This window comes from Mirounga angustirostris, unplaced genomic scaffold (assembly GCF_029215605.1).
Source record: "Mirounga angustirostris isolate CCGP_5_RB_7025 unplaced genomic scaffold, mMirAng1.0.hap1 SCAF_13, whole genome shotgun sequence".
In the NCBI taxonomy this organism is placed as follows: domain Eukaryota; kingdom Metazoa; phylum Chordata; class Mammalia; order Carnivora; family Phocidae; genus Mirounga; species Mirounga angustirostris.
Genome location: NW_026991721.1, coordinates 96,829,255 through 96,846,993, shown reverse-complemented (window position 1 = coordinate 96,846,993; position 17,739 = coordinate 96,829,255). Strand labels below are relative to the sequence as shown.

At 48.9% G+C, this 17,739-nt stretch overlaps 1 protein-coding gene across 1 annotated transcript; it reads right to left on the bottom strand.

The window, feature by feature from the left end:
- Positions 1-14,510: 14,510 nt before the first annotated feature.
- On the bottom strand, positions 14,511-17,235 carry APOA4 (apolipoprotein A4). The gene is made up of 3 exons (XM_045892891.2): positions 16,919-17,235; positions 16,431-16,557; positions 14,511-15,645 (listed from the first exon to the last, which is right to left on the bottom strand). The coding sequence occupies exons 1-3, from the start codon at positions 16,965-16,967 to the stop codon at positions 14,673-14,675; spliced, it is 1,149 nt and encodes a 382-aa protein (XP_045748847.2). The 5' UTR covers positions 16,968-17,235; the 3' UTR covers positions 14,511-14,672.
- Positions 17,236-17,739: the final 504 nt, after the last annotated feature.

The following is a 17,739-nucleotide window of genomic DNA, read 5'->3' as shown; positions in this document are numbered from 1 at the left end:
TGGAGAGGTTAAAGGGGTGGCAGTCTCTGGCCTGGAGAAAACATGGTGTTATTGACACCAGGGTTCTTCTACACAAAAAAAGAACATCTAAGTAAAATTTTATATATTGAATTATGGGATGCATCCCTCTACACCATCTTTTCCTTTGGTCAAAATGTTGGCCAATTAGACTTTACCCTCCAGGAAGGAGACTGGAATATTCTCCTGAGAAATTTGGCTAACCCAAGAGAATAGCCAAAAGAAACAATTTCGGGGGTTCTTTGTGGTTGAGAGTGAGCCATGGACTCAAGGCTTCATATCAGCTTCATTTTTTTTTTCTAATTTACTATGAAAATTTTCACACATACAGAAAAGTTGAAAGTACAGTGATCATCCTCTTACTCACCACCTAGGTTCAGTAATTGTATATTAATAATATAGTAATTAATATTTTCCCATGTTTGCTTCCTCTCTCTATATGTGTATTTCATATGTATGCTTGATTTCTGCTCCCTAACCTGCTTCCCTCTACTTTTCAGATTTATGCAAACTGGGCAAAAATCTGGGGGTAAATCATTGAAACATATAGGAAACCAAATTAACAACCACAAAAGACAATTATTAACTGCAAGTAGAAAAAAAAAAGTCCTGGAAAAATTACCATAGTAAACCACATATGAATACCATGTACATAATCATGATAATATGAATACTGGCTATGATACCATAGTTTAAATAAGACCTATGACATAATAAATTGGAAAGTGTGTGTGTGTAAGGTGTGTATATATGAAAGAAAGCCCCATTTTTATTTTTTTATTTATTTTTACACTTAATCCCCAGGTGCCAGTTGGCCTCCTATGTCATGTCTGGGGAACTGGGTTTTATTTTGTTTTGTTTTGTTTTTTAAATTGAGAACCCCATTTTTATTGACCATAGTGGGCCAGGATAAGCCTAAAGATAAGATAAGCCTAAAACTGGAAAATCAGAGAATAATAACAGAATTTTCTAAGAGCCAAAAGGTGTTTATGCAGAAGGGAAAATGGGGATGAGTTTAAGGGATGTTTACTTTTTTTATCCTAACTTGTAGTATTGTTTGATTCTCTAAACCATGAAGTTTGATAAAATAAAAACTTTAAAAATTTAAAAGTACATAAAATCATTTTTTAAAGGAACATAATAAAACCAATAGAAGGGCAAGCAAGAAGACAAAAGAAGCAAAAAAATACCGTGGTAAATAGAAGATACAAAAGAATATGAGAAATCAATCAGTAATCCCAATAGAGGGGAATAGATTAAACCAGGCCATAGAGCACCACTGGAGCGAGACAGTGTGGGTTACAAGGCTGACGTGGATTAGCTCTGTGGCCTCGGGGCAAGTTACTTAACTTCTCTGTGCTTCAGTTTCCTTATTAGTAAACTGGGAATAATTATAATACCTCCCTCATAGGTTCTGTGGGAAATGAACGTTTTAATGTATTAATACATGAAATAAAAAACGCTCAGAGCACTGCTTGGCACATAGTAAGTGCTGCATAAGGGTTTTCTATTGTCATTAGTGACAATTTGCTTTATAAAAATTAGATTTTATAAAAATTCCAGTCATTCACGACTTAAAGGGACATACTGAAAATATAACATCAGAGAAAAGCTAAAAAGTATAGCAGGGGAGAGGGACTTTAAAAACCCATACCAGACAAAATTTAATGAAAAGAAAGCAGGTATAACAATATATCAGAGCACATAAGCTTTGGGGCAAAAAGGATTAACAGAAAGAAAAAATTTACCAGGAAAAAAAAACAGGGAAAAACATTTACCAGGTAAATGAAATCTAACATCATAGCCTCAAAAGAGATAAACTGAAAAGCTGCTGAGTCTCAAAGAGAACTTGACACATTTGCGGAGAGAGTTTAGTACCATTTTCTCAAAATGGATAGAATCACAGAAAAATAAAAGATGTGAACAATAGGCCACAAACTCGATCTATATAAGAACCTGTACCTCAGGAAATACAGAATCCTTTCCATAATTTAGTACATACTAGGCCTCAAGGGAAATCCAAGTATTATTTGTAATAGCAAAATAATAATAATAAAATAAATTGGAAAAACAAAAAAAAACGGAAAACACCCTAAATGTCCATCAATAGATGGATGAATAAATTCTGGTACATTCACAGAATGAAGTACTACATTCGCTGGTGACAGTGAACACATTGTAGAGAGAGATGGATATATCCCCAAAGTGTAATGTAAAGTGAAAGAAAGCAAATAGCAAGAGGATACAAATAATTTTATACTGTTTACATGAATTTTTACAGCATGTGAAACAGTACTGCTCATGAATTTGGCTCCAAAAATACATATAATAGAATAAACCCGTGGGTGGAAAGCAGACTCACCATCTTCGGGCTCATGATGGCCTTGGGGAGGGAAAGCAAATAGATGGGGTTGGGGGGAGAACAGCAAGGACTTGTGCTCTGTCTACCACATTTTGTTTCTTCGAGGAAAGATTCTAAGACAGGTTGCCTGGGTGGCTCAGTCGGTTCAGCGTCTTGCCTTCGGTTCAGGTCATGATCCCAGGGTCCTGGGAATGAGCCCGGCATCGGGCTCCCTGCTCGGCGGGGAGCCTGCTTCTCCCTCTCCCTCTGCCGCTCCCCCTGCTTGTGCTCGCGCTCTCTCTCTCTGGCAAATAAATAAATAAAATCTTAAAAAAAGAAAACCTGGGCTGTGGAGCCCTGAGCAGAAGTGAAGAAAGGAAGGGACCTGAGTGGCCTTGGGGTAGCTGCTTTGGGGAACGGGAGAGAGAACTGAGCGGGAACTCCCAGAAGGCTGACCGGACTCTAGCCACGGGCCCACCGAAAGCCGGAGGCCTTGAATTCACAGCAGCATAAATCAGAGCAGGATTTTCTCTAACTGGGCTCCACAAGGTGAACTAGAAAAGCAGAAGTCTGCTTTATTCTGAATGAGGTTTTACCAGAGGAACGAAAAAGACAAGAGGGTCCGGGGGCCCAGGGAATGTCAGGAGACTTGAGGCACTGGGCAGGATGGAGGGTGAGGCCGGAGCCCAAGAGGGGGCGAGGGAAGCAGCGAGAAAACAGAGCCCCATGCGCACGGTGCACGGCCCCGGGGAATGTTTGAGAGAAACGTGCCAGAGGCAGAATTGCTCCAGGTTCCCCAGCGCACACGTGTCTGGTCACCTGAAATGAGTCGGAGGAAAAGGATAGAGAAATTGAGGTCGATCCGTTGAGAGGGGAGGTGTTCGGTCACGTGTTCCACATGGATTTTGATGTCTCCAGGACGAAGGTGAGCTCCCCGGAGAAGAGATAGATGCTCCACTAGGAACCAGGTGGCCAAGGCTCAGTGAATGTGGAAATCAGCAACCAGGGTGAGTTAGGAACAGAGCCAGACAGAACCAGCCTCAAAGATTTAGTGGTCTGGAAACAGCAACCAGGCCTGAGGATCATCAGCCCCTATCAAGGAGGGCCACAGGGGAACCAGGTGTCCTGAGCAAAGACCAGGCGCCAGCAAAGGCCAGGGAGTGGAGGGCATGCCCTGGTTGAGGCTGAAGACACATAGGGGTTTGGTCCAGAGGGTGAGGAAGTGAAGAAGCGGCAGGCATGCCAGGGGTAAAGGCGTGGAGGCAGGAAGCTATGCAATTGTAGTTGGGGGGTAGAAAACAGTGAAGGATTCGGTCTGGCCAGCTCTCAGCAGCAGAGAAGCCTGGAAAAGTAGCCTGGGCATACCTGCAAGTCTCTCTGCCCTCAGAGTCGGGCCCAGTAGGATTTGAAAAACTTGATCACAATGACCCCTCTATTGAGCACCTGCCATGTGCCCGGTATTAACCTTTATCACCTGTAATGCTCCGAGGTAGATACTGTTATCCTCATTTTACTTACAGAGAAACTGAGGCTCAGAAAGATTCGGTAACTTGCTCAGGGTCTTGCCCTGCGCGAATCGCAGGTCTGTCTGTCTCTGGAGTCCATGCTCAATACACCATCTCCAACACCATGTATCTCCAATACATCAGCCATGCTCAGGATGAGAGAACCCTGCTCTGGGGACCGGAACCACAACAGAGCCTCTACCCTCCTTACTGGGAGAAGCCAGGAACCCACCGTGCTCAGAAGAAAGCCAGGTCCTGCCCCCTCACCCCAAGGGGTTTATGATTTGGGAGAAAGAGGGCTGTTGAAATGCAGGGAAGCCAGGGTCCATGTGTAAGTTGATATGGACACAGGAACAGTAGCTCAGAGCCAGCCAGGGGAAGGACAGCCAAGTCCAGGAATAGCTCTCAAGTTGCCATGGGGAGTGGAGTCCACCTCTCCCTCTTCGTCCCATCTCACACTTAACAGGCCCCCTCAGTCCCCCTCCTCTCCTGTCCCTGCAGAGATAGAACCAGCTCTAGCTACGGCCAGAGCAACAGGGTCCTTTGGTCTTCAGCCTTGTCAAGATGGCCTGTTTACCCTCTGCAGTCCATGACCCATCAAGACTGAGAGATGCCCCACAGCGAGATGTTTGTGTCAGAAACATCTGCTGATGGCGCAAGAGCCAGGTGGGGCCAGTGATGTGGACTCTAACGCCACAGAATGTCCTGGGCACACTCTGAGTCAGCACAGTGATGGCATGCCAACAGAGATAAGAGTTTTGGTTATTTATTTGTTTGGGTTTTGTTTACATATATCCTTTTTCATCGCCAAAGATTTGAGGCTACTGGCAGTGAAAATTTAGATGATGATCATGATGATGGAAGGAGGAGACCCTTAGAACCAGTGAAAATAAAAATAATAGCAGAAAATCTGAGAACCTGACAAAGCACAAGACCTAAAAGACACAACCACAGAGGCCATAACAGATGACAAAGTTGTAATCGTTCACTTTCACACTGGTTTTGGGTTTTGTGGAAACCTATGAAAAGGGAAATTCAGTAAGTGACATAATTGTCATCATCAGAAGAAGGAAGCACACCAGACTCAGAGGGAAAATAAAGCTTTTCCAAACACTGAGTAGCTAATTAAATATCTCTATGGGACTTTATATACAGGGCCCTTAGAGCTGTATCCAAAAGTCCCCGACCAATGGCAATTTTGCATCAGATCAAGGTGAGGTAGCCCAAATATCTAAGCTTCTGGTGGTCTGACCAGATCTATGGCTGTGATCAAGAATGCCTGACATGTTTGAGTAGGAAGTCCTGTCTATTAAAATATTAACTTACATCAGTAGCTTTTTATTTTGTTAATATTTAAGAGTATAACGTAGAAAAGTATAAAATATAGAGAAGCAAAAATATATATAATCACCCACATTTCCACCATCAGCTCTTGTATATTCTTCCATATTTTTTAAAAGAGAGTACAGGTTTTTTTTTAAGATTTTATTTATTTATTTGAGATAGAGAGAGCACAAGCAGGGGGAACAGCAGAGGGAGAGGGAGAAGCAGGCTCCCTGCTGAGCAGGGAGCCCCATGTGGGACTTGATCCCAGGACCCTGGGATCATGACCTGAGCCGAAAGCAGACGATTAACCGACTGAGCCATCCAAGAGCTCCTTCTTCCATATTTTTTTTATCTAGGCATATATTTGCATACATTTTGGACAATTTATTTTTATAGGATCGTGCTGTTTAGTGACCTGATTTATCATTTCAAGAGTAGATCATACGTCTACATCTATGTTGATAAATGTTCATTCACGATCTGATTTTCAGTGGCGATGAGTATGGACGTACCATAAATTAACAATCTCATTGTTTTGTTTTTAATTTTTAAAGCAGCACTGCAATGAACATCTTGATAGCTAAATACATGCATTCCATGGTTATTTCCTTAACATACATTTTTAAATAGAAGAATATTTTCTGGACAGGTACATTCATATTCACAAACCGTTCGCAGTAACACAGAAGACCTCCCAGGTAGGTCGGAACAAGTGGCTTAGACTCTAGAGGAATGAATGCACCACAAAACCCTCAGTGATCTTCCATCTTCCATCTGTGCTACTTTTGTGGACTTCCAGATAAACATGGCAAACTGAATGCATATATCTGATTTCATTTTTTTCTGAAACCTCCCTCAAACTACAGTAAAGAGTTTTTTGCTTTGTTTTGTTTAAGAAAAGATGGGGACCCGTAGGAGCAAGAACAGAAGAAAAGATGCCAGCAAAATTGTAAAGCTAGAAAACAGGCAGACCAGTTGCAACTAGCAGGACTAAGAGAGCTGATCTTAAGTTGGCAGTGGGGAAAGATGAGCTCCAACCTGATTTCTTGCACTGAATTCACGAAAGGCTTAAGGAATTGTAGTAAATCTGCAGCTAGCCCATGTTGCACCTGTGTGTGAATTAGAACTAACCTCCCCATTCTCGAGATACACTATTGCTATCTGCCAGAAATTTGTCATAATAAATATACAGTTCCATAATGTCTACAGAGTGAGAAAGGTGCCCTCGGAATTGGGCAGTGCACAGCTTGCACGGCCATACATAACAGCCCTGAACTCAAGGCACCAGTTACCACTAAAAGTAAAGGTGAATGAGGAAGATGTTATCAAATATGAAAGATTAGTTGAAATTATTTTTTTTAAGATTTCATTTTATTTATTTGACAGAGAGAGAGAGAGCACAAGCAGGGGGAGCGGCAGGCAGAGGGAGAGGGAGAAGCAGAATGCTCACTGAGCAGAGAGCCCGATGCAGGGCTCGATCCCAGGCCCCTGGGATCATGACCTGAGCCGAAGGCAGCGGCTGAACGACTGAACCACCCAGGTGCTCCTAGTTGAAATTATTTTAAAAAGCAGGCGAAACTTTAGCTCCCTTAGCTCACCTTGGCAGAAGACTGGAGGTTTATTTTCTGAAAAGGGAAAGAATGGCAGGCAGAGTTGAGAACAGGGTTGCCATACTAGAAATAGAGGGATTAAACCAGAGGATGCCCTCTGAATGCTGAGCCCCATCCTGCTCCTTCCACTTAGCCCCAAGAACACTGATCTCCAAGGCCTTTACCCTCCAGGCAGAAGAATGGGAGAAACTTCTGAAGGACACAGGACCAACTCAAAAGGAAATACCTAAATCCTTATGTTAGGGGTTCCCCAACTAAACATCCCACTGTATCACCCTAGAGTGATGCTCACAATCAACAAGTACCACTCATGTACTTGGAGCTTCACATCAGCTTTAAAATCCCCACTCTTAAATTTAAGCAGACAAGCAAAGATTACCAGTCATTTGAGGACAGGTCCTAATGTGAAAGATAGAGACCCAAAACAAACCAAACATTTAAAGAAGAACTTGAAGAAAGCAATAGCTATACAGAAAGAACACTTAAAAATACCATGAATATCATCAGAGAGTTAAATATATTACACTGATCAAACTAGAACAGGATATGATAGAACTTCACAGAATGTTTTAAAAGCTCTTACAAATTCAACATGTGATTGCGGGGATGCCTGGGTGGCTCAGTCGGTTAAGCATCTGCCTTCGGCTCAGGTCATGATCCCGGGGTCTTGGGATCGAGTTCCACATTGGGCTCCTTGCTCAGCGGGGATCCTGCTTCTCCCTCTGCTTGACACTCCCCTTGCTTGTGCTCACTCACTCTCCCTCTCTCTCTCTCTCTGACAAATAAATAAATAAAATCTTTTAAAAAATAAATGAATAAATAAACATGTGATTGCAGAAACAAAAAAACTGAATAGAGGGTGAAGAAGTCTCCCAGAAAATAGAGCATACAGAGCAGGAAGGCATGAGAGAAAAGATAAGAAAATTGGAAGGCTTGTCCAGAAGTTTCCTATTATTGGAAGAGATAAAGAAAAAGGGTGTGATCAGCTTATAAAACAACTCAGCATTACCTGGTAAAGGTGAATATACCTGTCCTGTGCAACTGAACATGAGACAAAGATTCATTGAATGCGTTAGTTTATTCAACAAATATTTATTGTGCACCTACTAAGTTCTAGCCGTTGTGCTAAGCACTGATCATATGAGAATAAGCAAGATCGGCAAAACCTCCGCCCTCTCAGAAACCAACCGAGATGGTTCATCCCAAGGCCGCTGTGAAGTATGGCACATCTCTGGCTCAATTTTGTCCACAAGATTTGGGGCTCCATGAAAGGGGTGTCCGGGTAGATTGCCTGTGGGCAGAATGTATATGTAAAGGGATTATAATTATTCTGTGGTTCACAAGAGGAATAAAAATACTACCAAAGCCATACTGAGAAAGAACTAGTGTAATTTTGATAATCTGTAACAGAGTTGTTCAAAGATAAAATCAATTGTCTGGGAAGATGGTAAGTTGGCTGTCAGTGGAGGTGTTCAGATACTGAGCAGGACCCATTCACTCAACAGCTGACCGGGTTCCAGGCACTGTGCGAGGCATGTGTATCAGTTAGCTATTCTGCGTAACAAATCACCCCAAAACTTAACATCATAGGATCCCTCACAGTTCCTCTGGGGGTGTGGCAAGAGGCTGTGTGGTTCTGCTTCAGGGTCTATCACGAGGTTGCAGGCGGGATGTTGGCTGGGGCTATAGTCATCTGAAGGCCTGGCCAAGCATCTGTTTCCAATGTGGCTCACTCATGTGGCCGGCAAGTGGGTGCTGGCTGTTGAGGAGGGGTGGCTCTTCCTCCCTATCATCCCTCAGCATCAATGATCCAGGCGAGAGCAAGGTGGAAACCACAGTGCCCTTGATGACCCAGCCTTGGGGGTCATACACCATGACTTCCACAGTAGCCTCTTGATCACACGGGTCAGCCCTCTTGCTATGAGAGAGACCGTGCAGGGCATGAGCCAGAGAGGAGGATCAATCTTGGAGCCAGGCAGGATGCTGGATAGTGATGGAAAAAAGAATGGGGTACCTGTTAGTGAAGAGTCGTGTTCATGTGTTAGAGATGGTATCAAGGAATTGGACTGAGAGACAAGGCGATTCCTTCCAAACCTCATGGCCCGTGATTTGGGGCATTGGTCCCAGCTCACATCCCTCACTTCCCATCTCAGAACCAGCTGCCCAAATCCTCACCCCTCTGATGTGGGCAATGCTGGCGTCTCTAACTGCCCCTCCATCATTAGCCACTTGTCACACAGCAGATAACCGTGGTTCTGTCCTCCATGCTCTCAGACACAGAAGTCCCCAGATAACCCCACACTTGTTTTTTCTCTCCCCAGAGCATTCCCCTGCCTGTGCTCTCCATTCTGGGAGCACAGGGCGTCCTATGATGACACCAAGAGAACACAGCATTCCCAGGCAGGAGCTGCTTTCAGCCGAGCTGGGACAATCCTTCCACAGCAGCAGGCCCTGTGGGTACGGGAGGAGAACAGACCCCCAGACCCTTCGTTGGCCTTGCTGGGCTTTCTTCTCCCTAATCGGGGCCGTTCCATACACCAGACACCTTGGGGGTAGTGACCCCTTTGATGTTGTCAGATGACTTCTGACCTTTGAGCTTCGGGGATGGGTGTGGGTGTGTGGCTAGGATCTCAGCCTGGCCCACGTCAGTGCTGGCTGCCACCCCTTTGGGGGCACTGACCCATGCCCGTAGAGACATCCAGGTCACCTGAGGAGCCAGAGGTACCTGGGGGAGCTTCAGGCCTGAGATTGGGCTGGGCTCTCGGAGTCCTGCTCGGGGAGATATTGATGTGAGCTACACCAAGGACCAGGAAGCACCCCCTGCCCCACACTCACAGGGGCCTCTAGACCTTGGTTCTTCTGGGTTTAGGTGCTTCGGGCTTGCTACATGGTAAAGCCTGGGTCCTGGAGTAGTTCTGAATTACCATGTGATCCGGCGATTTCAATTCTGGATATACACACAGGAGAACTGAAAACAGGGACTTGAGATATTTCTACACATAACAGCATTATTCACAACAGCCAAAGGGTAGAAACGATCCAAGAGTCCATGAGTGGATGAGCGGATATACAGAATGTGGTCTAAACATACAGTGGAATATTATACAGCCTTTAAAAAGGAAAGATATTCTGGTACATGCTACAACACGGATGAACCTTGAAAACATGTTAAGTGAAAGAAGCCAGACACAGAAGGATAGATATTGGGGAATGGTAATGGGGAATCGCCTAGTGGATACAGAGTTCCTGTTTGGGATGATAAAGAAATCTGGGAGATAGCAGTGCTGATTATACAACATTGTGAATGTGATTAACATCCCTGAATTGTATACTTAAAAATGGTTAAAATGGCAAACTTTGTTATATATATATACACACATATATATAAAACCACAAGTAGGGCGCCCGGGTGGCTCAGTCGGCTAAGCGTCTGCCTTCGGCTCAGGTCATGATCCCGGGGTCCTGGGATCAAGTCCCACATCGGGCTCCCTGCTCAGCGGGAAGCCTGCCTCTCCCTCTCCCACTCCCCCTGCTTGTGTTCCCTCTCTCGCTGTGTTTCTGTCAAATAAATAAATAAAATCTTTAAAAAAAAAAAGAAAGAAAGAAAAAGTTTCACAGTTGTACATTTCCCCCTTTAAAAAAACCAAACAAACAGTTTATGCAGGGGCACCTGGGTGGCTCAGTCGATTAAGCGTCTGCCTTCGGCTCAGGTCATGATCCCAGGGTCCTGGGATGGAGCCCCGCGTCGGGCTCCCTGCTCCGCAGGAAGCCTGCTTCTCCCTCTCCCACTCCCCCTGCTTGTGTTCCTTCTCTGGCTGTCTCTCTCTCTCTGTCAAATAAATTAAAAAACAAACAAACAAACAAACAAAAACCCCACAAGTAATCCTGAATAGTATCTTAAAATCCCAAATACTATATAAAATATATAAAGTGGAAAGCAAAACCTCACCTTTCTGAGATGAGCCCTGATGAATTTACCACCTAAGCTTTCAGATTTTTTCTTCCCCGTAGACCGGTTATGGGGATTCGAACGTGAGCCAGCACGACCCACCTGCCCGCTGCGTGGTGGGACCCGCTGAGCTACGGAGGTTCTCGGCAGGGCTTACACTTCTCTCACTATGCTGGGCTCCCCTTAGAGGAACCACAGCCTGGGAATTAAAGGTATAGCTCTGTAGCCGGATGGCCCAGGTTCGAATCTCAATTGCACCACTTGCTAGACGTACCTGCACTGTTCTGAACTGCCTTTTCCCCGTCTGCATCTTTGATGTCACAGTTTGTTGTGAGGATTATATGAGTCGATGTGTTTTTTAAAAACACCTAGCACTAGCGAGCACAGAGCATCACTTTATTGCCATGCCTCTGTTCTGACCTTCTGTCCCTGGACAGTCTTCATTGGCCACCTTTTTTTGTGGGGCGGGGGGGGAATTTTAGCCTTTATTCCCTATTTTCCCTTCTGTGGCCTCCCCTCCTTTCCTGCTGTTTGTGACCACCTCAAACACCTGCACAGGGAATGCATGGGACAGCTGAAGCCATCTGTTTCCTTCTAGCCAATTCCCCAGTGTTTCCTCTTTAGCAGGCAGCATGGACCACCAAATACGATTCTCTCTCTGACGAGAATTCCAGGTCTAGCTGTTGACCTAAGAGACTTTTTACCTCCTTACACATTCACATACAAATACACATATGAGGGCGCCTGGGTGGCTCAGTTGGTTAAGCGACTGCCTTCGGCTCAGGTCATGATCCTGGAGTCCCAGGATCGAGTCCCACATCGGGCTCCCTGCTCAGCAGGGGGTCTGCTTCTCCCTCTGACCCTCTTCCCTCTCGTGCTCTCTGTCTCTCATTCTCTCTCTCTCAAATAAATAAATAAAATCTTTAAAACAAACAAACAAACAAACAAGACAAATACACATATGTGTTTCTTAACGGGGTGGTTTAATGCATAATATTCAGGGCCTTGCTTTTGTTTGCTTAAAAGAGCTTGCACTTCTTCTCATAAACAGATTCCCCAAACCAAATCAGAGCTTCTTGAACTCAGGAGCTCACGAGAGACCTGAGCCCGGTTGTCAGAGCACCTATGGAAAGGGTGGCTGGGGCTGGCTGCCCAGCTGGGCACGGCTGTCCAACTGTCTTAGATGCTAGAGACGTCCCTTGGGTTGATGGAGACACAGCCCCACACACCAGCTTAGAACAAAAGAGCAAGATAGCTTTCCTTCAAAGATGGAACCAGCCCTAACAAGGACTGATAAGTTATGTCTCAGAGAAACCCACGGGACCGACGGGAACAGGCCAGGGATGGGAGCACAGCTTCCAAGGACCAAAGCGGGAGAAAACACTGCAAGAGAAAAGGAACACGTCGATCAAGGTTCTGGATTGCTTGTCACAGAAACCTACTGTGGGAGAATATGAGCAGAAAATGAGTTTAATTGATATTTCTGGAAACTTTGAGGAAAACTAGAGTATTGGAAACTTAATAAGAATGAGGAAAGCTAAGGGAGAAACATGGCCAAGAGGACTCCCCAAAATGAGACCCCTGGGGACAAGCCTGCTGCCACCACTGAGCTGGGCCAGCCCGGCACGCCTGGCAGCGACCGCCCCCACCGGCCCCAGACTGAGGCTCCGGCCCAGCTGCAAAGGGGTGGCTACTGCCCTGCTTATTCCAGAAAGGATTCTCCACCCTCCTTTTTTCTGCATTCTGGCCTTATTCTGAGTCTGGGGTTTTGACATCTGATTGCTGAGCGTAGCCCCATGCCACCCCCCCAGAGGAAGGGGGAGCTGGGTGGCAAGAGGCTCAGCATCTCTCATGGAAGGCAGACTCTAGGGCCCGCCAAGACTGGGAGGTGAGAAATTCCTCAAACAAAGCAAGGGGGATTCAGAGTCTGGGCAGCCAAAAGCCATGGCATCACTGGCAGATCTCGGCCAGGTCAGGGACCCAGGAGCCTGGAGACCAGGTGAGAAGTCTTGGTGCAGGAGAGAGAAGGCATTCGTCATTCCTCACTCCTCACCCAGTGTGGACCAGGGCCCTGACAGGACCCTCCGAGACCTGCAGGCAGGCCCGGGGGTGGGGGTAACTATCTAGGACTCATACTATGGACCACGCTCCAGGAGACGCTAAGGCCTCCAGGGGTCCCAGAGGCAACTCTCAACCAGTGGCCCTCAGGTGAGGTCTGGGACTATCTCTGAAGTTTCCAGATCTGCTCAGAAATCTGTCCACCCTCTGCCCCCACTTCCTTTAGTGCCTTGTTTAGTTGGTCCTTCCCCAAAGCCAGCCAGTAAACCTCCAAGTGCCTGGTGGGTTGTCAAGGCGTCTTCACAGGTAGGTTCCTGCCCTGCAAGGGGGCCGGCTGTGCCGGGAGATGGGGGGGCGGGGGGGGCCCGGCTGCGCCGGGTGCGGGGGGCCGGGTGCATGGGGGGCGGCAGTAGCCTTACTGACCCAGGGCGTGAGAACGAGAGCAGCTGGGGCCGGGGGGACACCGGGGTCTGCCTTCGACCAGCTCCGGTGGCCTCATGTTGTGGCGTGTGTGACCTGGCACAGAGGGGAGGAGGAGTGAGCAGGGAGAGGAAATCACTTTTCTTGGGCTTCTGTGCCGGCAGCAACCCCAGCCACGTGTGAACAGTTGTTGCTCCTGGACTCTGCTCGATGTTGTGCTGAGTGTTTGGCATGCACTGTTCCACCAAGCACCACAAAACTCATCCCCATTTTCCAAAAGAGGTCAAATGATCTGCCCCAAATCACCCAGGAGTGAGCAGAAAAGCCAGGATCTGAATTTAGGTTCACCTAATTTCGAAGCATAATCCTTCCCCACAGGCAGGTGCTCAGGTTGACTCCAGGACCAGAGTGGGCCAGGCCTATGGGCCCCCATCCTGGGGGCACCTTGTGATGGAGTCATGGAGGGATAGAGGGATGGAGGCCCCAGAACCTACTCCCAGGCATGTTCTGGGTGTCTTTGAGGAAAACCCTAAAAAGGCGGCGCCCCACTCTGGGAAGGAAAGGGATGCTCAGCTGGACTTGCAGACTTGGGGTCAGAGGTAACAGCCAGGATGTCGTCATTTGAGACAAAGCTTGAACGGGCCCTTCTCTGGGACTCCCTCCTTGAGGGGGGCTCTGAGGCTCTGAGGGTCCCTGTCTCTAGGCTGCTTTCCTGAACTCTGGAGACCGTGGGTCGAGCAGTCAAGACATTTCTGAAATAAGCATGACTCAGTCCTCTAATGGGAGTGGGATGGCGTGGAATAAAGCAACATTCACATAAATAAGTCAATTTAAAGGCCCAGAAGAGCTTATGGAAGGAGGGGCAGTCTCCCGCACTGCGCCGTGAGCTCTTCACAGCCAGGGACCCTGTCAAGCTTACCTCCGTGGCCCCCTCAGAGTGAAGCACAGTCAGACCCATGCTCCACAGAAGCTCTTTTGCTCACTGTCCTGCCACCTAGAATAGCGGCGTCCCCACTGAGGGCATTCGATAAACAGCTGTTGGCTAAGTGAACAGAAGCGGGCTGCGTATTTCGTCCTTGGGTAACGTGTGACATCTTTTTCCACCTCCTCTTAGAGCACCCCCCCACCCCTCTCAGCATACTCTGCCCTCGCCCCTCTGGCAATCCCGTCTCCCCAGCCCTGGTGTCCCTCCAAGCCTCCCCTGCAGGCCCCTGCTAAGCTTTGCCAGTGGTTTTGTCCCACCTCAGGCGTACCAACAGTGAGAAGTCACATTGCAACCAGACTGGACTAGTTTCTTAGCAGCTTTATTAAGTAGTGAGAGGTAGTGTCATTTTCCACTGGACATGTGTCCTCAAGCGTGTACCAGAACTGCCTTGGGACAGACAGACAGACAGGTGGCCGGGCAGGGCAGGTGTCCATGGGAGGGCGTGAGCACCAGGGACAGCTCAGCTCTCTAAAGGGACTGGGGTCAGCTGCAGTTCGGGGACAGCCACAAGCATGTCCTGGTTCTCTTTCTCCTCGAGGGTGCTGAAAAAAGAGTTGACCTTGTCCCTCAGATCCTTCTCCAGGAAGCTCAGGTGGTCTTCCACATCCCCTGCATAGGGGCCCAGCTTCTGCCTCAGTTCCTCCACCTGCTGCAGCAGAGCTTTGTTGAAGGTCTCGCCGTAGGGCCCCATGTTGCGCCGGAACTCCTCCACCTGCCGGTCCAGGTGGCTGCTCAGCTCGGCCAGCGACTTCTGCAGCTCCTCGGTGTTGTCCCTCAGCTTGCCACGCACGACCTCGGCCACGGGCACCAGCTTCTGCCGCAGCTCATCGGCGTTGGCCGAGATCTTGGCCTTCAGCTCCTCGGCGTTCTTCTTCATCTGGAAGGCCAGCCCCTCGAGCTGGTGGTTGAGCTTCTCCTGGACGTCCTGTGCATAGGGAGCCAGGCTGCGGCGCAGGTCCTCCACGTTCTGGTCGATCTTGACCTTGAGCTCATCGGCATAGGGCGTGAGGTGCCCCTTGAGCTCTTCAACGTTCTGGTCGATCTTGGCCTTCAACTCATCGGCGTAGGGTGTCAGGGAGGCCTGCAGGTTGCCCACGTTCTGGCGCAGCGTGGTCTCCATGCGCTGCGCATGGGCCGTCAGCTGGTTCCGCAGATGCTCAGCGTGAGTGTTGACCTGGGTGCGCAGCTCCTCTGCGTAGGGCCCGAGGCGCTGCTGCAGCTCGTGCATGTTGTCCCCGATCTTCCGGCTCACCTCGTCGGCGTGGGGCAGCAGCCCGGCCCGCAGCTCCTCCAGCTCCTTCCGAATCTCCTCCTTCAGCTTCTCAGAGTCTTTGCGCAGGCGTTCGTGCAGCTCCATGGCAAAGGACACCAGCTTCTTCTGCAGGTTATCGGTGTAGGTGTTCACTTGCCCAATCTTGTCCTGGAAGAGGGCACTGCAGGGGAAGGACACAAGGGGGCCACCGTTACACTTGGCATTACGTGCCCGGACCTCGTCTCCTTATACACCCCTCATCGCACACACACCTGCCTGAGACAGGTGAGTGAGTGTTCAGGGGTACTGAGTTCACAGGTAGATCATGGTTTGAGAGAGTGGATGTAATAGACTAAGTTATTACCTTGTATCTCTGACTCTCCCCCTGACCTTGAGTCGCAGGACCCACCTCTAATAGTTTGCTTCCCACCCCCATCCCCCTCCCCCTGCCTGTACAGTAAAAAGGGCAGACTTTGAAGTCCTTCCCAGCTCAGGTGTGCTGGGACCCAGATCACATTCATTAATAGAATGTTATGCTCTGGACCTCTTCCAGTCTTTTAGGGATTTGAAATACTAGTTTCCTTGCACATGCCCACCCTCAGAGGCTTCCCAAATATCCCCACTTCCTTTCCCATGACTTCACAGGGGCCCCTCCTTCTGGAATGTGTTAGGACCCAGTTCCCATGACATTTCCCTCCCTCCCTTTCTCCCATGACTCTCAATGCTAGGATGTGGCCATCTGTCACACTCTAGAAAGTTCAAGCAGGAAGATTCCTTAGGGATTATCAGTCCAGCCCCCTGTTTAGATATGTGGATCCCAGATCTGGAGACCTCAGGGTCACTGGGAAAGTTAGTGGCAGGGCAGTGGGTATCCTAAGCTCAGGTCCCCGGCCTCTGAGCTCAGCCCTTGCCAACACATTGCACGGCCTTTAAGAAGCTCCGCCCCACAAGTCGTGCCCCTCTTACTTGAGCTGCTGGGTGAGCTCAGACTTCTGGAGATGTTCCACGGCTTCCTTGGCATTGTTGCTCAGCTGACTAAAGTAGTCCCACACCACCGTGGCCACCTGGTTGGCACTGACCTCAGCCTGGGCACCTAGGCAGGAAACAGAGAGTGATTCATGAGGACCTATCTCCTTCCTGGCCCCTCTGCACCAGCCCTGAGCTGCAGACTGGCTGATGGTGGGGGAGCCCAACTGCTGATCTCCCCTTCTGTGCTTCCCTCGTTGTAAAGCCACAGGGGCATGTAAAACTGGGATAGCGCCCATGCCAGTGGGCAGAACGTTGGGAAGAGGCCAGCCCTCCTCTGAACCGCATGGCAGGTGGGCAGCCTTCTGCGTCCAGCTGGGGGATGACAGGCACTTGGAACTGTCCTCTTGCCTGGGCTCCAGACTCTCCACCCTGCCCAGCAGATGGCTCCTGCCCGAGAGCCCCATCCAAAGGCAACTCCGACTCACCAGTGACAGCCACCAGGGACAGGGTCAAGACCACAGCCTTCAGGAACATCCTGGGCTTCTCGCTGGGCTGGAAGAGCCTCGTGCTGCACTGGATCCTTCCTGGAGTCAAGGGGGCCAGAAGAGAGGCTCTCAGGCAGCTCACCAGTGCTGTTGTCCGAACTGACTGAACCTCAGAGCCAGCCAGACATTTAAACCCCCACCAGGCTGCCCTCCCCACCTCCCTCCCCAGTGTGACTCCACGCTGGAAGGTGACACATGCCCAGGAGGCCTCTTGGACTTTTGTGACCCAAGACAACGTGGCAGCTGACAGCTGACCAGGGCTCGGGCAGCATTCAGAAGACACTGTTCTGTATTTGTGCCCCACCCAGTATGGAAGGGAGGGTGGGGAGCCATGAGCTGTGGGAGAAGGGAGGCCTTGGGAACCCCTGAGCCAGGGACTAATGCCCCAGAGGCCCTGCTGGCAATTCTGGGTCTGAGCCAGGTCTGGGGGGCAAAGTTCACACCTCCTCTGTCTGCGTCAGGGAAGAGAGCCCTGCCCCACGACATCCCCCACTCTGACTCCATCCATCTCAGAGCACAAGACACTGGGCTGGGACACCCAGGGCCACAGCTGCGGACAGCAAGCTCTGGTCCAGGTGTGCCCAGGAGGAGGGGGCTCTTGCAAGCCTTTGGGCAGTTTGGTGGAGTGGGCAAGGGCCCTGTATTGAACGGGTTCATTGTAAGTGTGCTTCCTGTCCCACCACGGCCTAGCTGGGTCACGGGCCTCGTGATTCAGCTTGGCCTAGCTCTGAGCCTCAGTTTCTCCTTTGAAACATGGGGCT